Genomic DNA, 22,850 nt, shown 5'->3' on the forward strand with positions numbered 1-22,850 from the left:
AATTAAATTAACTTTTTATTTCTTCATATTTTCTTTTTGTTTTTAAAAGTAATTGAAAACATCTTTCACTTATTTTATAAAAACTTTTCATCATTCCACTAATTTCTTTTTAAAAACTATTTTTAGAAAACATGGTAAAATTTTTTTATAAATTTTAAAAAACAATAAAGTTGTTTTTAAATCACACCATCGCTCATACTTTACCATTTTTTCCTTAAAAAGAACAAATTATTAATAATTGTAAAACACGGTTATATAATTGGATAAGTTCTAAGCCATTATGGAAATTTTTGTAGAAATTGTTTGGAAAGGATGAGATCAAAGCAAATTTCAAATCCAATAATTGTATAGTTTGAAAAGTTCTATGTTATTATGGAAATTTTTGCAAACACGGATTGACAAGGTGAGATCAAAACAAATTTGAAATCCTAATTTTAGAAATCGACGTTGGAAGAATTGACTTGCTTGGCAAGCTTGGCAATTCTCCTTCCGGTCTTTTAGAAATTCTGGCCAATCTAAACTTGCCTTTATATTTACATTTTTTCTTTCTTTTTGGGACAAAGTGCATAACAGTAAAAGGGAAATAGCAAAGCATTAAATTCCTTCTAAAGTTCTGATATATTTCAAAGAAATGTTTAATGTAGAAAGCAGTCAAAAGCAATTTCTATGGAATGAAAAATATACTTCTCATGTTCAAATTTTTAGCTTAATTTTCCAAACACTCAATTGCAATGTTCAATTCTGCATTTATTTTTTAAAAGAATTTTATAATATTACAGTGAGTTGGTTTGGATCGACTTTTGAGAATTAAAAGCTCTTTTTTAAGTTCAATAAAGGCTCTTATACATATTTAGCAAATTTTATATATATGTTTAGTTTGTGTAAAATGTTATTTCATATTTGATAAAACTTGTATAATATTGATATTGGCATTTAAAACTTGTGATTTTAGTTTCAATTTCAAATTTAACTAAGAATAAAAACGGAAAGTTATCCCAAACACAGCAGACATTGATCTACTTGCTCCATAACATCACATTGAAATTCATATTGTCAATTAAAGAACCTACTAAAGTAATTAGAAGTTACAGTTTAAGAGAAAATAACAAATAAAAACTACTCCTCCTTGATTAATTTTCCAAAATTCATGAGAAAACAAAAATAATAATATTTAAAAAAATTCCTCTTAACCCATCAAAAAAAGGAAAAAAAGAAGAAGCAAATAACACATAATCTTGAAGTGAAATCTTGAGACAAAAATGATAATATGTCATCAATAGAGTAATTTAAAAACACAACTCTAGGTTGGTTGTTTTCAACCTTTTAAACCCTTGCATTCTTTTCTAATGTTATTTGATCAACTTGATGGCTCAATTAAGAAAAATGGTTTTCTCATGTTTAGTTTCATTATGAAAAATACAAAAGAAAATCAAATATCATTAAAATTAATTAGAAATTGATGCATTTTAAAATTATTTAATTTTAATATAATGGAGGAAAATAGGTTAAATGAGTTTTAGAGAAGAAAATAAATAAAATTTTTTATTTTTTACTTTTTAATCTTTTTTTTCTTCAGTTTTTATTTCCTTCCATTTTTCTTCTCAATTTCTTTTTCCTAAAATTTTATGGGAACCAAACATAGTTTAAAACTAATTAAAGAAGGGAAAAAGAAAGCAAAGATGATTACTTCAGCATATCCAGGAAATGAAGAAACATATAAAATGAGACATACATGGAAACATGGAAAGTAATTTTGAGTTTTGGGAAGTTTTCAAAACTTATATTTAATTTGGTTTTCAAATATGAATTAAAATATTTTTTAAATTAGGAATGTTGGTCATACCACCACTTTTATCACCTTGGATTTTTATCATTTTTCTAAGTAACAAATGGTAATTGGATGGAAACAAACTTTTGGATTTAATGAATTGGGTAAACTAAAACTTCAAAATCAATTAAAATAATTTAAGTAGTTGATTTAGCTTCTATGTATAAGTAATTGAGTCCTACAAGATTTAAGTACAAGGACCGTTAAGGAAGTATGTGAGATATTTCAAAATACACATAAAAGAGTTGATAAGGTAAGAAAAGTTTCTCTTCAAACACTTTGAGAAAAATTTGAAAGTTTGAATATGAAATAATCGGATTTAATCTTCAATTATTTTTCAAGTTATTAGGAATTTTGAATTATTAAAAAAGAAACAGTGAAAGTTTGAATGAATTATTTTGTAGTCATTGAAGAGTGTAAAGATTTAAGTTATGCTTGGTTCCTAGAAAATTTGAAGGAAATTATAAAGGAAACAATAAATAGAGGAAAAATAGAATGAAAAGAAAATTGAAGGAAAATAAAAAATATATTTAAAGTTAATAAATTATTTTGATATACTCATTGAAACTATTTCATTTATTTATTTTTTCTTTTATATGAAGATTAAAAAGTTTGAAAATACATATATTTTTAACTAATTTTAAGTATATTTGATTTTATTTTGTATGATCCCTATTAAACCAAACATAAGAAAATTATTTTCTTTAGTATTCTTTTTTATTTTTTAATAATATTTAGGAACCAAACATATAATTAAATCCTATGATCATTGATCAACTTATAGGATCATTTTAAGCCCGTAAAAGAAATTAAAAAGGCAAAACCATAAAAAAGAATATTGTGAGGCAAGGATGTTTTGTTGATATTGATGCAATTGTTCACACTTTTTGCACATATTTTTTTATTGCACCATAAAAACAAATTATTTTGACATACTCATTAAAACTCATTTCATTTTTTTTTTCTTTTCTATATGAAGATTAAATTTTTTTTTAAAATGCATACATTTTTAACTATTTTTAAAGATGTTTGTTTCCCTTTGTATGACCCCCACTAAATCAAATATAAGAAAATCGTTTTCTTAATTTCCTTATTAATTTTCAAGAACCAAATATATAATTAAATCCTATGATCATTAATGATCAACTTGTGGCATCATTACTAGCCCATAAAAAATGAAATTAAAAAGGAGAAACCCAAAAAAAATAAAAACATTGTGAGGCAAAGGTGTTTTTTTCTCAATGTTGAGGTAACTCTTCCCACCATTGCATATGTTTTTTATTGCACCTGGAGAACGATGTGCTTCTTAGGTTGGGCAGGATAAATTACCACAATTTTTAAATTTTTTAAGTTAACATTATTTGTGTAAGCCTTGTTTTGCTACATTTTGAAGAACGAAAAGAGGATCTATTGAATTCATGGATTGTATTAGCTTGATTGTATCTTGATGTTTAGTTTATTGAAGGAATAAAGTTTTTCCTTGAGTTGAGGGCATGACAATGATTATATGATCTAGTTTAATTTGTTTACTTCACCGTTTTATACTCTTGGATGTTGATTTACTTAGGTTGAAGCCTTAGGAATTATTGTAATCAATTTTTGAAGTTAATTTCTACTTAAAACTCAAATCACACATTGCACGCATGTCCTCATGGTATCTTGTTTGAGAATTGTCCCCTAAGAAAAACTTATATGAGATTGAAAAAGGAAGTTACCTATGAAAAAGGTCAATAAGCTAGAGGAATTTAAAAAATGAATAAAGAAAAAGGAAAAGAGAGTGCAATGGTTAATTAATAGCTTGAACATATGTCCTAAGGGGGTAATAGCATTCTTGTCTTCAACCCTAGTACACAAAACCAATTGGTTAGAAGCCACCAACTGTTCTCGAGGAAATTATATATCACTTATAAAGGAAAAAAAAATAAAATTTAGATCTTTTTGTAAAGAGCTTGGGGTGACACCTTGAAGGGTAAGTGGCTTTCTATGGTGACAATCTAACTAGAATATTTGGGAATTGCAAGTTGACCCCTTTTGAGCCAAATACAAAGAGATTTCCTTAGTTGAAAAAAAAAACAAAATAAAACAAACCTAAAAATTTGAATATGAATATTGACGAAAATAAAAAATAAAAATAAATGATGAAAAGGGAAAAATAATGGGGGACAAAAATAAAGGTACTCTTTTAAGAAACCAGAAGATAAATTTATCTTAGATTAAGGAGGGAAAACTCTTGAAATGGCTACTATCTGGAGATGTTATAAGTTTCATTTGATTTGTCTATGGAATGTTGGAACTCCATTATTAATCCAAATATTAAACAGGAATCTCATGTTAAATGATATAAAGAAATTATGCCTGACATTTTATAGAATGGGAACTAACCTAAATCCATTATGGGTGTTGAAGAAGTATGGTTCTTCTAAGGCAATAAAGGAGGAAACCACTTTTCAGTATTCTCTCTGGTGATGGGAGGTAGGAGAGCAAGAGTTCTATCTTTTCAAAAAAAAAATTGAATCGACACAAAACCTGATGAAATCCTTAAATATTAATTTCCTCTATGCCTTAGGGACCATACCCTTTGGAATGTTGGGCCACATGTGTCTTAGGTCCATCATCTGAGACACATATGGCATTGATCTCTATATAAGGACAACTAGTATTCATGCAGAAAATCAGCATTATAATTTGTAACTGCATTTGATCAGCTAGTTTAGGAAATCTGTACAACTCATTCTTTCCTTTATTTTCACATATGTTGTTATACGTTAGCACAAGTTTAGGAGTAATTTTAGTTTCTCAGATCTGTATTTATACCTCTTCTTCTAATAAGAATTGGGTGAATCATTTTGTCTAAACCTCTTTATGGTATCAGAGCACACCTCAAAACTCCAACGAGTATTTCCTGTCTTTCTCGCTTCTGCTATGGCCACTTCTTCCTCTTATAGTTTTCTAATAGCCATCAATGCCACCCAACAAATTATTGCACGTCTCACACCAACCAACTTCCCTTCATGGCATGCTCAATTTGAGTCTCTCCTCCTCGGCTATAACCTCTTTGGCTATGTCGATGGCACTCATACCTGCCCACCCCTATCGACGTCAACTGATGCAGCTGCCACTACAGTTCATCACCTTTGGTTCCGTTAGGACAAACTCATTCTAAGTGCAATTCTGACTTTAGTGTCCCCAGCTGTGATACCACTCATAGCAACCTCCCAGACGTCATATCAAGCCTGGACTAAACTGACAAAACTGTATGCTAGTCGATCCAGGACTCGTGTCATGCAGCTCAAAGAGGATCTCACCCTCATGCAACGTGGCAATCGCAGCATTACAGAGTACCTACACTCTGTAAAAACCATTGCCGATGAGCTTGCTCTCATCGATGCCCCATTATCTCAAGATGACATCACCCTATATGTTCTTCATGGCTTAGGATCATATTTTCGTGACATTGTTGCCCCGATTCGAGCCCGAGAGTCTTCACTCTCATTTGAAGAATTACATGATCTACTACTTGGTCATGAGGCATATCTTCGAAGGCTTGACTCCACTACTCAATCCTTGGTAGTTACTGTCAATACCACTCAACGCAGGAACTCACGCTCCTCAAAGAATCAGTCTTCATCAACTTATCAACAATCCAAGAATGACTCCAGATCAAAGTCTCGACAGTCGAAACAATACAAGTACCCTCCAAGGTGTCAATATTGTGATCAACAAGGCCACATTGCAAAATACTGTCTGAAATTGAAACCCTCTGAAGCCACTGTGAACTACACAACTACTACTTCTAGTCCAGACAAACGTTGGCTCATTGATTCTGCGGCTTCCCATAATATCACTTCTCAGGTTTCAAATTTACAATTTCACTCTGAATATGATGGTACTGATGAAGTTATTATTGGAGATGGATTAGGTTTGCCCATTACTCATTCCGGTTCTCTTACTCTTTCATTTCCAAACAGAAAATTTCAAGTTGAAGATACTCTATGTGTTCCTACCATTAACAAAAACTTGATATATGCTCACCACTTCACAAAGCAAAACAATGTTATCCTGGAATTTCACCCAACTTATTTTCTTGTGAAGGATCGGAGAACGGGGGAGATTCTTCTTCAAAGACCGTGTGAAAATGGAGTCTACCCTCTGCCCTCATCGCTTGCTACTACTCCAATTGCTTTTGTCCATGAACGCACATCAGTAGCTGGTTGGCATCAGTGCCTTGGTCATCCATCATTCAAAGTTGTCACTCGCCTCATTAGTTCTTTCTCCCTTCCCACCACTTCATGTCTTTCTGGTTCTAATAATTGTCATTCGTGTTCTACCAATAAAGCTCATCAGTTACCCTTTCATAAACACGGTCTAACTAGAACAACACCATTTGATTTACTTTACACTAATGTATGGGGACCTTCTCCCACTCCTAGTCTCAATGGCCACAAATATTATGTTATTTTTGTTGATCACTTTACCAAATATGTGTGGTTCTTTCCATTGCATCAAAAATCAGATGTTAAAACCATATTTCCTCATTTCTACAAAATGATTGAAACTCATTTTAACATAAAAATTAAAGGAGTTTATTCCGATAATGGAGAAGAGTTCACTGTTCTTCGACCTTTTTTCACAACCCATGGCATTAGTCATTATACGACAACCCCTTATACACCCTAACAAAATGGAGTGTCTGAGCGTCATCATCGCCATATTGTGGAGACAGGTCAAACCCTTTTAAGTCATGCCTCTCTTCCATCAGAATATTGGGCTTATGCTTTTGCAACAACCACATATCTAATCAATCGACTTCCATCACCTGTTCTTCATCATAAATCACCTCTTCAAGCTCTCTTCAAGCAACAACCTCGGTATGAAAAATTACGTTCCTTTGGATGTCTCTGCTTTCCCTTGATGAAGCCGTATAACACAAACAAATTTCAAAAGAAATCTGTTCCTTGTATCTTTGTTGGCTACTCTACTAGCCAAAGTGCATATCTATGTCTTCATCTACAAAGTCAGCGCATATACACCTCCAAACATGCAACCTTTGATGAATCTGTTTACCCCTTCAAACAGGTTTCCATGCAATCACCCACTGACTCATCCCCACCAGAAACCTCTTCTTTTTCAGGACCAATTTTACAGCTTGCTTCCAGGGAGCTTCCAGCAATCACACGGGCTTAAGGAGATATCCCCTCTACTTCTTCAACTTCAAGTGAAGATCCAGCTCTTGTGCAACCTTAAGAGGCACCACTCTCCACTTCAGATCAGGTAACTCTTAGACCTTCTACTTCTGTTTCTCAACCAGAAAATTCAATACCATCCTTTCCACCACCATGTCCACAAACCATCATCACTCGCTCCATGAACAATATCTTTCGGCCAAAACAACTCCACACCACCACCAAACATCCCTTACCTGAACCACCCGAACCAAGTTGTGTGTAAATTTGTGTTTCGGAAGAAACGAAATCCAGATGGAACAATCAGTCGATATAAAGCTCGACTTGTCGCTAAAGGATTTCATCAACGGCTAGGTATTGACTACTCTCAAACCTTCAACCCCGTCGTAAAGCCATCAACAATTAGGCTTCTTTTAACCATTGCTGTCATGCATGGCTGGCCCCTTCGTCAGTTAGACATCAATAATGCATTTTTGCATGGTAATCTTGAAGAAACAGTCTTCATGCATCAACCTCCAGGATTTGAAGATCCATCTCAACCTCAGCATGTTTGCAAGCTAAAAAAGAGTATCTATAGTCTTAAACAAGCCCCACGACAGTGGTACAAGGCCCTTCGGGATGCACTCCTCAGCTTTGGTTTTATTCACTCGGTCACTAACAACTCTTTGTTCATCTATAAGTCTCATGATATCTTGTGCTACTGCCTTGTTTATGTTGATGACATAATTGTCACAAGCAACACACTCAGCTTTGTGAATAACATTATAAACAAGCTTGGTTCTACATTCTCAGTCAAAGATATGGGCTCCTTGCATTATTTCTTGGGAATAGAAGTGATTCCAATGCCATAGGGGCTCTTTCTATCTCAACATCAGTATATACGGCATCTCTTTTCACAAACCTCCATGGAAAATGCTAAAGAAACACTCACTCCAATGTCCACTATAGCCAAGCTTACGGTTCAAGATAATTCTGAATGTGTTGACAGCACTGAGTATCACAAGATCATTGGAGCACTTCAGTATTTGGGACTCACTCGTCTCGATATTGCCTTTGCAGTCAACATATTATCTCAGTTCGTGCAGAAGCCGACAACAAACCATTGGGTCGCAGCAAAAAGACTACTCAGATATCTTAAACAAACCATGTTTCATGGTATCCTTCTCCAAAAGCACGATCAATTCCAACTCAAGACCTATAGTGATGCGGATTGGGCATCAAATATAGACACTCGTGTTTCAACCACTGCTTTCATCACATTCATTGGTCCTAATCCAATCTCATGGTCTGCACGCAAGCAAAGGGCAGTCTCAAGATCATCTACAAAAGCAGAGTTTCGAGCACTAGCTACTGCCACATTAGAAATAGTTTGGCTTCATTCTCTTATCAAGGAACTTGGTCTCACTCTCAGAGAAGCACCTTAAATGTTTTGTGATAATATTGGCGCCAACCATTTCAGTTTAAATCCAGTCTAGCACACATGGATGAAACACATTGAAATTGATTTCCTCTTTATACGAGATCTTGTCAAAAAAGGAACTATTCGTGTTCAGCACATCCATACCATTGATCAACTAGCTGATCTCCTTACAAAACCACTCTCATGTCAACGCTTTCAACTATTAAGATCCAAGATTGGTGTTGTAGATGGCACCTCCATCTTGAGGGGGCATATAAGGACAACTAGTATTCATGCAGAAAATCAGCATCAAAATTCGTAACTGCATTTGATTAGCTAGTTTAGGAAATCTGTACAGCTCATTCTTTCCTTTATTTTCACATATGTTGTTATACGTTAGCACAAGTTTAGGAGTAATTTTAGTTTCTCAAATCTGTATTTATACCTCTTCTTCTAATAAGAATTGGGTGAATCATTTTGTCTAAACCTCTTTACTCTACACATAAGGTGGCCCATACTTAATGAACATAAATTGAAATATGTACAAATAGCTTAATCATAAACTATGGTTAATATGTGTGAGTCCATAGTTATTCTAACAACCTCCCTCTTGGACCACATATATTACCGAACAAAGTTCATGATAATACTTTATTGAGCTCATCTTTGCTATCCTATCCAAATATTCTTAAACAATTTGGTCTACTAATTGTGCTAACACATGATTAAAATGGCCTTCTTTAATCATAATTATAACTAGGCCCATCAATGATCATAACATTAACAAAATTAGCAACATGGATCAAGTATGGATGTGTAGCATGGAAATTACATAAAATGTGATCTTTAATATGTTTGTTTTCCAATTGGTCCTACTTTATGACTAAAAATAGTCAAATTCCACTTTCAACACTTGATGTTAAACTACTTCTGAAAGTCATCATTTCAATTTAGAGTATTCAATCACAATAGTCTTTAAAACTAAAGTCTGTACAGATAACACAAAACATAACAATACCTCAAGAAAACAAATGCAAAACCCAAATACAAACTCCCACTATACTAGCACATCATTAATATGTACAACACCCATATGTGTGACATGCTCATGATATACTTTGGGTGGCAAACCTTTAGTGAGTAGATTCGTAATCATGGAGTTTGTGCTTATATGTTCGATTGATACTTGAAAACTTTAAACTCTTTCTTTCACAACCAAGAACTTGATGTCAATGTGTTTGGACTTTGACAAACTTCGATTGTTCTTATAATACAATTTTGTGGCCTTATTATCACAATTGATTCTCAATGGTTTCTCAATCCCATAAAAAATTTGCAACTCTGTGCTAAAATTCTGCAACCATATCCCATGGTTTGATGCCTCGTAGCAGGCTATGAATTCTGCATCCATAGTGGAAGAAGCAATAAGTGTTTGTTTAACAATTTTCCATGAAACTGCTCATCCAGCCAACATGAAGATGTAGCCTGAAGTGGATCTCCTACTATCAAGACATCTCGCGAAATTAGAGTCTGAATATCCCACGATCTCTAAATGATTGGATCTTCGATATGTGAGCATATAATCTTTAGTTCTTTGTAAATACCACATAACCCATTTTGCCTTTTTCCAGTGATCCATACCTAGATTACTCAAATATCTGCCCAACATTCCAACAATGTACGCAATATTCAAATGTGTACAAACTTGTGCATACATGAGACTTCCTACTACCGAGGCACAGGGAAACCTTTTGATATCCTTCCTCTCAAGTTCATTTTTCAAACATTGGTGCAAATTAAATTTATCGCCTTTTGCCATAGGTGTGTCCCTTGGTGCACAATTGCTCATGCCAAACCTACTTAGCACCTTATCGATGCAGGACTTTTGTGATAACCTAAGTATACCTCTTGAACGATCCCTATAGATTTGTATACCCAGCACAAAATATGCCTTACCAAGATCCTTCATGTCAAATTTATTGGATAGAAATCACTTAGTTTCATGCAAAATTTCCACATCACTACTTGCAAGTAGAATATCATCTACATATAACACCAAGATAATGAATTTGCTCCCATTGAACTTGAGATATATGCATTGATCAATGGTGTTCTCCTTAAAACCAAATGAAGTAATCACCTAATCAAACTTTCGGTACCATTGTCAGGATGCTTGCTTTAAACCATATATGGACCTTTTTGAGTAAAACCTTTTGTGACTAAGCGTGCCTTATACCTAACAATGTTGCCTTTTGAATCCTACTTGGTCTTAAAAATCCATTTGCAACCAATCGGTTTTATATCTTCAGGTAATTCTACTAGGTCCCAAACACCATTGTCTTTCATTGATTTCATCTCATCCTTCATGGCTTCTATTCAGTTTTCAGAGTTGGAACTTTTTTTTACTTGACTAATTGAAATTGGATCATCTTCCCGACCCATGTCAAACTCATGTTCTGGGAGATATACAACATAATCATCTGAAATTGTATTTCTCCTTTATCTAGTGGATCTCCTCAAAGGCATTTGTACTTGAGGTTCTTGAGGTTGTTGAGTTACCTCTTCATGAACTTGAATCGGTTCCACAACTTGAGTAAGAGGAATTTCAGGTGTGTTTACAATCTCTGTTATTGGTTGTACATTCTAGATAGTGTCATCAAATATAATATGACCATGTCCAGTTACAATGACAGGAATACTAATAGATTCCTCTTCAAATACCACATTTCTTAATGGCTCTCTCTCACTTAACTCCACATCCTCAAGAAGGACTTAGTTGAGGGATCATAAAACTTGAAGCCTCTTGATCTTTCAGAATACCCTACAAAGTAGCAACTCACAGTTTTGGAGTCCAATTTCTTCTCATTTGGCTTGTAAGGCATAGCTTCAGCTAGACAACCTTAGACATGCAAATGCCTAATACTAGGTTTCTTGCTAGTCCATAACTCATATGGGGTTTTGGCTACTACTTTGCTTGGAACTCTATTCAAAATGTAAACCGCAGTTTTGAAAGCTTTGTCCCAAAGTGATTATGGCAAGGTGGAATGACTGATCATACTTCTTACCATATCCTTAAGAGTACGGTTTCGTCTCTCTGCTACACCATTTTGGCTTGGAGTCCCCAACATGGTGTACTGAGGGACGATACCACACTTCATCAAATATTTTGTGAATGACCCTAAACGTTGTTCACCAGATCCGTCATATCTGCCATAATATTCACCTCCATGGACAGATCTAACGACCTTTATTTTCTTACTTAGTTGGTTCTCAACTTCAACTTTAAAATTCTTGAACACATCCAATGACTGAGACTTCTCATGAATCAAATAAAGATAGCCATACATGAGTAATCGTCAATGAAAGTGATAAAATATTGTTGTCCATTCCAAGAAAGGGTAGGAAATGGACCACAAATGTCAGTATGTATCAATTCCAAGATGTCACCACATCTATTGACATCTTTTTTCTTCACATTTGTTTGCTTACCCTTAATACACTCTATACAGACTTGAAAGTCTGACAAATCAAGTGGATCAAGAATTTCTTCTGACACAAGCCTTTGAATACGTTGATTTGAAATATGACCTAAACACCTGTGCCATAACATTGATGAATTCTCATTTGTTAACTTTGGCTTAATGCCATAATTACTTGAATGCAAGATTTCATTACCATTAGAGGCTTTTTATGTTCAATTTGTATAATTTATCTGTTAGACTACCGGTACCAATAACACTTGAATTTAGATAAAGACTAACCATTCCATTTCCAAATGAACAAAAATATCCATATTTGTCTAAACATGAAACAAAAATTAAATTTTGTCTAAACGACGGTACCACAAAAGCCTTCTTTAAATCCAAAGTACAACCAGAATCTAACTGTAGTCTAAAAAGACCAATAGCCTTCACTGCAGCCTTGTTGCCATTTCCCACATAGATGTATCTTTCACCATCAATTGGTATTCGGCTCCTTAGGCAACCCTGCATCATGACACTTATGTGAGTAGTTGCACCCATATCTATCCACCGAGTGTCAAGAGACACTATAACTAAATTAATTTCTAAACAAATAAAGTTAAGAAGTGTACGTTTCTTTTCACGCCAAGCGGCATATTTGGTACATGTCTTCTTCACATGACTAGCCTTCTTGCAAAATAAACAAGCGATCTCCTTATCTTGTTTCTTCTACACCTTTTGCTTATATGTCCCAGAAAATGCAGTTTATTTTCCTTTATTATCCCTCTTCCTTTTTTTGCTGGTACCATATCCCTAAGATATGGAAGCCAAGTGAGTACTTTCCATCTTCTCTTGTTTCAATCTCTCTTCCTCTTGTACACAATGAGCAATAAGCTCATTTAGATTCCATTTTTCCTTTTGTGTATTGTAACTGATCTTGAATGGACTAAATTATGTAGGCAGAGAGATCAAGACCAAGTGCACGAGTATGTCTTCTAATAACTCTAAATTTAGTGCCTTGAGTCTAGTCACAAGATTGGACATTTCCATTATGTACTCTTGATTACTACCAAAAAGTGCTATTTTGTAGACCTAATTATAATGGTTTTAAGCACCTTTGAGTAGTAATCATATTCATTTAACCCAATTAATTCATTAAGGTCCTTAGTAATTGGTTTTAACCATTTTGTGGCAAGTTTACATGTTTTTATCAGCTTATGAATCAATTCAAGCATGCCAAATGATGGAGGAGCTACTTGGACAAGTTATGGCAAAGCTTTTGGAAGCTCAAATTCATGAAGAACCAAGCTTTGGAGCTCCATAGTCCTTTGCCAAAGTAGTTCAAAGTATGCAAGGAAAGAACAATGGAGAAGAGGAAATCAGAGGACAGCAGCTGCATCCTTCTTTCGCACTTTTGGAGCACTTTCCGAAGTCCATTGTTTACATACTATATACCATTTCAAAGCTCTGGAAGTCAAGAATCCAACGCTTCAAACCGTGCATGATTTGGAGTTGAAATGAGGAAGATATGGCCTTTGGAAGCCAACTGCTCCAGGTTATGCGAAATTCGCATAACACCTTCAAAATTCGCATAACCCATGCGTGGTGCGAATTTTCCTCTGTTTTTGCCGACTCCACTTTAGATATTTTCCTTTGTATTTTGTGATGTAATTTCCTTTCTTATCCTTATAACTAACCAATCACAAGCTTTTGCTTTTGTAAAGACTATATAAGGGGTGGAAATCACCTCTTGGTATAGAAGATATATTACGTTTTACACTTAGAAAATATACAGAGCTCTCTCGTTTCTCTTTTCTCTTTACTATTTTATTTTCTTGGAAGCCAAAGAGCCTCTGAGGGCTTTTCCTCAGAGGATGATTGGCTAAAACTTTTAGTTTCTCAAAGTATGGATGTTATGTGATGGCTTGGATGCAATCCCATGGAAATTTCTCGCACCCGGAAGGTAAGGTAGATGTTTTTCATTAAAGGTTCATTAATGCAAAGTTTGGTTTTTTATTTCCTTTGGACAACTTCCAACGGCCAATAGTTGATAAGCTTTTGGATTTCTATCCATTAGTTATCTCCTACGAGCTATTGGAAGGTGAGGTTTTCAATTCCAAGTTTTGTATTAATCCATTAGAACCAATTTCAATGGCCATTGAAAGGTGAGTTTATCACCTAGAATGACTTTGAGTTGCCAATATTTGGTAAGCTTTTGGCTTTAGACCATTAGTTATCTCTTACGAGCCATTCAAAGGAAGTCTAAGGTGAATAACCATTGATGAAATTCACTACCATCTGTTTTGTCATTTTAAAGGATTAAAACTTGATTTGCTAAATCCATACCGGTTCGGGAAGCAAGCATCACCATAGTTGCAACCCCAACGCGAGGAGCCTATCCTGAGATTTCCAATTTGCATAAGAGCCAAAGCATAGCTGTCCTATCTTTGAGAAACTTGTTTTTACACCCTTTCATTTGAGTCTTTAATGTTAGCTTAGATTAGTTTAAATCTTTCTAAAACATTTACATCTTCTTTTAAAGCTAACATCCATAAGAAAATCACCTATTTTCCTAATTTGAATATCACTAGTGTTTGCGAAAACCCTTCCCAGTGAACGATCCTAGAACCACTATGCTATAGTAGCTTGGCTACTTTAGTAATAGTATTCAAGGTATAAATTTTGTTGATACGCCTTTAAAGCTAAGCTACCATGAGTCGAATCAAATAGCGCCGTTGCCGGGGAAGGTGCCACAAGCACAGTGAAGCAACCATTAAGGGTAACTTGTGATCTTCATCACAAGTTTGGTGAGTTTTCTTATAATTTTTTTTTTAGTTTAGTTTTTATTTAGTTAATTTTTTTATTCTCTTTTCTTTTATTTTTGTTTTAATTTCAATTTGTGCATTCCTTGTTGGATTCGAGACCAAGAGGGAACCCTGGTACAAGTTGAAGAAAAGAGCCTTAGTTGAATATCATTTTTTTTAGAAATGGAAATTCCACATGAAGATCAAAGCTCTCATTATGATCATGAGAAGGACAAATTTGCATACTTATCCATGAGGGATCGGATTGAATTAGGGAAAAGGCAAGTTCAACAAAGCCAATGGGGTAGTAAGTATGCTTTGAATGGAGATGATTCATATGAGCATACGGTAGGGGAGTGCCCTACCATTCCAACTGTGAGAGACATGTACGGTTACCAAAGCTCCTACACCTCAAGTTGTTTGGCTTAGGAAGTTTCTTATGGAACTTAGGGTAGTCCTCTTGGCTATACAACCAATGATACTATTTTGAGACAATAGTGGGGCTATGGTATAGTCTAAAGAACTAAGGAATCACTAAAATAAAATAAAGTATTACTTGATTCAAGAGATAGTTCAAAGGGGTGATATAGTGGTTGGGAAGATACCTTTTATAGGAAACCTGGTGGATCGCTTGACCAAAACATTGATAGAGAGTCTTTGATGGTTATAGGGATAACATATGTGTGTCAGATGTGTACCTTGCTTGCTATAGTAACATGATGCTTTAAAGGCTGGTGGGAAGTTGTTAGGATAAAGCCAAAAAAACATGACATGATGTAACAAATTCAAAGTTAATTATTTATTTAATAAAGCTTCAGTTTCACTTTTATCTATTCTTATTCCATGCATTATACCTTATGAGCATTTTGGCTTGCATCTCTTGCATTGTACATAAATTAGGTGCCTTAAGAGTTGCATGAAAGATCCAAGTCATGGGTTTCTTACAAGTAGATGATCTCTTCACAATCGTTTTGTGGGCTTAGGTAACCCATTTGAGGTTGTAGTGCACTACCTCTTAATTAAAAGGATGACAAGTCTTAACCATTGGGATAGGTTTCCCATGGTGAGTGCACTAGTATGTATGATTACAAATTTGACAAGATTCATAGTAAATCATGATGTAAGGCTATTGAGTAGTTATGACTTTACTAAACTACTATTTTGTATTTTCTCTTAACCTAAAAAGAATACTGAGTGTATTCTAAAGTTAGTAATGACTTTAATCTATGAGTAAGATCCTAAAGTGATAATATATTGCTTATGGATTGGAACACTATTGATGAAATACCACAACAACAAGTATTCTTAATAAAAGCACCATGATATCTCATGGGATTGAGATATTGTGTCTTCTTGGGTGATCTTAAAAAGATATGTTCGGGAAAACTATGGTCATAGTAGTTCCTTAAGTGGAACTTGACATTAGCTCATTGTGAGCTAAGATATGTCAATTGATCACACCATAGGAGGATCTAGAACTTAAGGAGAGTAAAGGTAATGTTAAGAGGTTGATAACTTTCACTTTGTTAGAATACATACACTAGTTCATGAGGAGACTGTAAACAATGAATAACAAGTCATGGACTCAAACACTTGGTGTTTTATTGTTATTTACATAGGGTACTAGCGCATAATTGATTCTTTGTAGTGGAATGTTGGAACAACTTTAAAATTGGATTCTGTAAGAACCAGTATTGTCCTATAGGTTCTAGTGGTCCTTGCTTGAACTCATATACCTTGATAACATGATTTATTAGGGTTGGATTAGCTTTTGGTTCACTTATGTGCATAAGAGCATTTCAGTAAATTTCATAAGGTTACATAAGGGTTAGTGAACAATATCTTTGAATTAGGCTATTGATTAACTGGACAACCCTATTTGGTTAATTAATCAATTAGGACACATTTGGGCTATATTAAGTGATCTAAGCCTATGGTGGGCTCAAGTCACATAAGCCCAATAGGAACCTTATAAATACCACCTTAAGGATTAGGGTTTAAGCCTTCTTATTCTTCTAACACTCTCCATATTCCATATAGAGAGAGAAAGAACCCTACCTTCCAACTTAAAAATTTTCACTATCTAAGTTTCAAGGTTTGAGGTTGAGTCATTGAATGGAAAATCATGGCTTTGTGAGACTTTCGACAACATTGTTTTGTTCATTACTGAAAGAAAAAAAGTTGAGAACATCCAAATCATTGGTAAGCACACTAAACTTATTTTCTAAATCCTAGAAAAGTTTTGAATTCACATTTTCTACTGTGCATAAGGTTTAGAAAACCCTAGAAAGAATAACATACCTAACCTAATCATGACATAAGTTATAGAGTAGTTCAAAATGCCCTACAATGAGATCCTAAAGTGATTATATATTTCCTATGGATTAGGTTACTGTTGATGGAAGTCGATAGCAATAGGTATTTTCAATTGAGACACCATGATATCTCATGAGAATGAGATAGTGTGTCCTCTTGGGTGATCCTAAGGACATGTATTCAGGTAAATCACGACCATAGTAGTTTCTCAAGTGGAACTTGACATAAGCTCTGATTACTACCAAAAAGTGCTATTTTGTAGACCTAATAATAATGGTTTTAAGCACCTTTGAGTAGTAATCATATTCATTTAACCCAATTAATTCATTAAGGTCCTTAGTAATTGGTTTTAACCATTTTGTGGCAAGTTTACATGTTTTTATCAGCTTATGAACCAATTCAAGCATGCCAATTGATGGAGGAGCTATTTGGGCGAGTTAAGCAAGGATTTTGGATGATTACAGGCTTGAATTTCAAGTGGAAACACGAGCACAAGCAATGGAGAAAAGGAAAACAGAATGAAGAAAACAGCTGCAGTCTTCTTTCGCACTTTTGAAGCACTTTCCGAAGTCCATTTTCTACATGCTATATACCATTTCAAAGCTCAGGAAGTCAAGAATCCAATGCTTCAAACTGTGTATGATTTGGAGCTAAAATGAGAAAGATATAGCCTTCGGAAGACAACTGCATCATGCCAAATGACCAATTTCGCAAGGTGAATTTTACCTTGCGAATTTTCGCAAGGAGATTTTCCTCATGGTGCGAAATTTGGCCATTTCGCACCATGAAGAAATACCTTGCGAAAATTTCGCAAGGAGGATTTAGGCACCTTGCGAAATTCCTTTGAATCCTCTGTTTCTCCACGCACGCACCACCGACTTCCCAAATATTTTTAGCTTGATATTTTCTCGTGTAAATTCCTTTTGTAACCTTGTATTCAGACGACATAAAGCTTTATCTTGTAATTTTGCTATATATAGAGGTGCACAACACCTCCAAAAAAGAGGGGATTTTGGGGGATCGATCCTCTGTACATTAACTTAGAAATATATAAAGCTCTGTTTTTCTCTCTTTTCCTGTTCTTCCCCATTTCTATTTTCTTAGTAGCCAAACAGCCTCTGAGGGCTTTTCCTCAGAGGATGATTGGCTAAAACTTTTAGTTTCTCAAAGTATGGATGTTATGTGATGGCTTGGATGCAATCCCATGGAAATTTCTCGCACCTAGAAGGTAAGGTAGTTGTTTTTCATTAATGGTTCATTAATGCAAAGTTTGGTTTTTATTTCCTTTGGACAACTTCCAACGGCCAATAGTTGATAAGCTTTTGGATTTCTATCCATTAGTTATCTCCTACGAGCTATTGGAAAGTGAGGTTTTCAATTCCAAGTTTTGCATTAATCCGTTAGAACCAATTTCAATGGCCATTGAAAGGTGAGTTTATCACCTGGAATGACTTTGAGTTGCCAATATTTGGTAAGCTTTTGGCTTTATACCATTAGTTATCTCTTACAAGCCATTCAAAGGAAGTCTAAGGTGAATAACCATTGATGAAATTCACTACCATCTGTTTTGCCATTTTAAAGGATTAAAACTTGATTTGCTAAATCCATACCGGTTCGGGAAGCAAGCATCACCATAGTTGCAACCCCAACGCGAGGAGCCTATCCTAAGATTTCCAATTTTCATAAAAGCCAGAGCATAGCTATCCTATCTTTGAGAAACTTGTTTTTACACCCTTTCATTTTAGTCATTAATGTTAGCTTAGATTAGTTTAAATCTTTCTAAAACATTTGCATCTTCTTTTAAAGCTAACATCCATAAGAAAATCACCTATTTTCCTAATTTGAATATCATTAGTGTTTGCGAAAACCCTTAACAGTGAACGATCCAAATTTTGTAATAGTAGCTTGGCTACTTTAGTAATAGTATTTAAGGTATAAATTTTGTTGATACGCCTTTAAAGCTAAGCTACCAAGAGTCGCATCAAATGGCGCCGTTGCCGGGGAAGGTGCCACAAGCACAGTGAAGCAACCATTAAGGGTAACTTGTGATCTTCATCACAAGTTTGGTGAGTTTTCTTATAATTTTTGTTTTAATTTCAATTTGTGCATTCCTTGTTGGATTCGAGACCAAGAGGGAACCCTGGTACAAGTTGAAAAAAAAAAAGAGCCTTAGTTGAATATCATTTTTTTTAGAAATGGAAATTCCACATGAAAATCAAAGCTCTCATTATGATCATAAGAAGGACAAATTTGCATACTTATCCATGAGAGATCGGATTGAATTAGGGAAAAGGCAAGTTCAACAAAGCCAATGGGGTAGTAAGGATGCTTTGAATGAAGACATGAGCATGAAGGCAAAGCTAGCATCTATGGCTAGAAGGATAGAAGAGTTTGAATTGAGGAATGTGCATACTGAAGCATAACCACAAGCCATGCCAACTTCATTTGAGTATATAAACCATCCCAACCTTACAAGCCAACCTCAACCTCAACCATCAATGAGTATATCTTCATTGGAGCAAGCCATTTTGAAGATAAGCAAAGTCATGGAGGACTTTGTAGGTGAGCAACAAAAGATCAACTCTCATCTTAATGAAAAGATTGATAATTTGGAGAGTTCAATAAATGTAAGAATGGAGGGGGTTTATAATGATCTATCACTAAGGATGGAAAAAGTTCAAGACTCCATTGAAAAGCTCACCAATCTCGATATAGCAAGGGGGAAAAGGAAGCTTCCTCCTCAACCCCACCATAACCTTCAAGGAACCAATGCAAAAAGATCAAGGAAAGTGTTGAAGATCGACACTTTGGTGGGGGATTGCTATGACAACTCTATGGACCAACCTTTCATTGAAAATCATAAGGTTCAAGATGATAAAGGGTTACCTGAACCCTTTAAAGCATCCACTTCTCCAGGGAAGAGAAGAGAACCGAATTCCCTTGGACCAAATGGGAAGGATGCCAATTTTGTTTGGGATCCAGGGGGAATTCAGCATGAAGTGGGTGTGTGAGTGGGGATGAGCTAAATAGTTCATCTTCTTTTTGGGGTACATGCTATTAGCTTCATTTAAATTCTATGCTTTCTTTAAATTTATGCATGTTTTAGTTTGAATTCTTAGCTTTAATTTAGTTTTAATATGTTTTTAAGATGAGTTTTGAAGTGTTCATGCAGGTATGATGCTTGCAAAAATCGAAGTTATGGTGAAAACAAGGGAAAACAGGGGAGAAAAGCCAAAATAGAGCAATTCGCACCACCCCATTTCGGAAACTGTTGGGAACATTTCGATCACTTCCCGAAGTTCATTTCATGCGTACTATATCTCGTTTCAAAGCTTGGGAAGTCAGGAGTTCATAGGTTCAAACGGTGCTCGATTTGGAGTTGAAATGAAGAAGTTATAGCCATTTGAAGACGACTGTGCAAAGCTGAACGGGAATGTTGCAGCCGCACCCCATTTTGCTACTGTTGGACACGTTTTTGGAGCACTTTCTGGAGCTCAAATTATGCATACCATATCTCTTTTTGAATCTTAGGAAGTCAGGAGTCCAGTGCTTCAAACAGTGTGCGATTTGGATTTGAAACGAAAAAGTTATGACCATTTGAAAGAATCCAAAATTGCAAAAGGGCGGGTGAATAGTGCTTGTGCGAGAAATTCACACAACACCCCCCCTTGTGCGAAATTTTCGCACAACACCCCCCTTGTGCGAAATTTTAAGCTTCCCCTGTTTTAGCCAAAAATCTCCAATTTTAACACCCCTGCAAGCTACATTCAAATGTCATTGCAACTTATATCAGTATATCATCATGGCATGGACCCTTTGAGCCCTGTCCTCAGCTGCTCAAAGTAGGACCCACTCATCATTTTTGTAAATATTTAGTATAAATTCCTCTCTCATTCAATTTTTGAATTTTGAAACAGGTGGTTCAACCTTCTCAACTCCAAGTCCACATCACATGAGGTACCACTTCCTTCCTCCTTATTTTCGATTCAAACATTGAGGACAATGTTCATCTCGGTTGGGGGGAGAGATGAGGAAGTAAGTATTAGTTTAAATTTTTATCATACTTAGTTAAATTAGCTACTTTTTGCTTAATTTTAAAATTTTTGCTTTAAACTCCACGGATATTAAGGATTAATTCTCAAAATTAAATGAGAGAAGTCGAGTTTCAACTTGATTACATGAGTCTTAGAGTTTGTATTATGCTCTTCTAAAAGTTGATGAATTGTTGAAACTCCCATTGCATGCAAACTTATCTCTTCCACCTTAAGGTATTTGCACACACATACATTAGATTCCAGTTATAAGATGTGAAACTATCTCACCCTCTAAGCTTGAGAAATCATAATTTGACACCTTTAACCTCTCTTTAATAGTGTTGGGACACCTCATAAAGACCAATGAGTCTTTGAAAAAAATAGAAAAAGAAAAAGAAAAAGAAAAAAAAATAGAATAAACTTCTTTGCTTGCCTTGAAACCTGAGCATGGTCCGAAGGGGTGGCAAAAGCCTTTAAAGCCTGGTGCCCTAAACCTTTATTGGTTGGGAGTCACCGATCCTCTGCTTGTTACATGGGTGAATTGGTTAAGTTTAGTAAGTGAAACGAATTGTGAATAAGAGGTGCGTTCCTAGCCTATCAAGAGATGGTTAATTTTGCTAAGCTTAAAGAAAGACTTAGGTTGGGGGGAGATGATAGTTATCCATACTATACTCGGAAGCTAATCACATTAACACTTAGCTTTTAGTGGAAGAATTTGATTTGGATCTTTTGAGAATGAAAATTCTTTTGATGCTTAAACTTGCATAATATCCATTCTTTGTACTCTATGATCAAGCGAATGCTTTGACAACTCTTATTATAGGTTGAGTTTCACATCTTTATTGATCCATGGATGTCCATCATGCCACTCATATCATTTTTTGGAGTGATTTGCATGATCCCTTTTATGTATATTATTATAGTTTACTTAGTTTTTATCTCCTCCATTGCTAAGGGACTAGCAATGAGTCGGTTGGGGGGTGTTTATTATCCCTCTTCCTTTTTTTGCTGGTACCATATCCCTAAGATATGGAAGCCAAGTGAGTACTTTCCATCTTCTCTTGTTTCAATCTCTCTTCCTCTTGTACACAATGAGCAATAAGCTCATTTAGATTCCATTTTTCCTTTTGTGTATTGTAACTGATCTTGAATGGACTAAATTATGTAGGCAGAGAGATCAAGACCAAGTGCACGAGTATGTCTTCTAATAACTCTAAATTTAGTGCCTTGAGTCTAGTCACAAGATTGGACATTTCCATTATGTACTCTCTTATATTCTCTTTCTCTTTGTATCGCATGAAGACAAGCTTACTAAAAATAGTGCTTGTTTCAACCTTTTCATTTTCAATGAATCGGTTTGCTATCTGGTCCAAGAATGTCTTGGCTTGGGTCTCCTCAGGTATTGCACCCCTTATAGCTTCTGGAATTGAGTGCTTCATTATCATTAGACTCATGCGATTGGATTGCTCCCATTTTTCCATAGTAGCCCTTTGCTCAGCAGTGCTGGCACTAATAAGGTCCGCAAGGCGATCCTCTCTTAATGCATAGTCCAAATCCATGAACCCGAGCACAATTATAACGTGTTCCTTCCATTTCTTGAAGTTTGTGCCATTAAGCACAAGAATGTTATTAACATTAGCAAATATAGAAGATGTTGAATCCATAACAATAAAGCTCACAATCAATCACAAAAAATATCATACATATATGAATAAATAAATAAATAATTCAACACATACACACACACACACACACACACACACACACACACACACACACATAGATATATATATATATATATGTGGGTCTATTACAAGATACCTAA

The 22,850-nt window shown here is 35.0% G+C and overlaps 1 protein-coding gene across 1 annotated transcript; it reads right to left on the minus strand.

Moving 5' to 3' along the window:
- Positions 1-22,185: 22,185 nt before the first annotated feature.
- LOC132254270 (uncharacterized) lies at positions 22,186-22,584 on the minus strand. Its single transcript, XM_059739563.1, has one exon. The coding sequence runs from the start codon at positions 22,582-22,584 to the stop codon at positions 22,186-22,188; it is 399 nt and encodes a 132-aa protein (XP_059595546.1).
- Positions 22,585-22,850: the final 266 nt, after the last annotated feature.

This window comes from Vitis vinifera, chromosome 9 (assembly GCF_030704535.1).
Source record: "Vitis vinifera cultivar Pinot Noir 40024 chromosome 9, ASM3070453v1".
Classification (NCBI taxonomy): domain Eukaryota; kingdom Viridiplantae; phylum Streptophyta; class Magnoliopsida; order Vitales; family Vitaceae; genus Vitis; species Vitis vinifera.

Excerpts from the sequence above, each read along its gene's own strand:
- LOC132254270 (XM_059739563.1), bottom strand. The coding sequence starts at position 22,584 with ATGGATTTGGACTATGCATTAAGAGAGGATCGCCTTGCGGACCTTATT.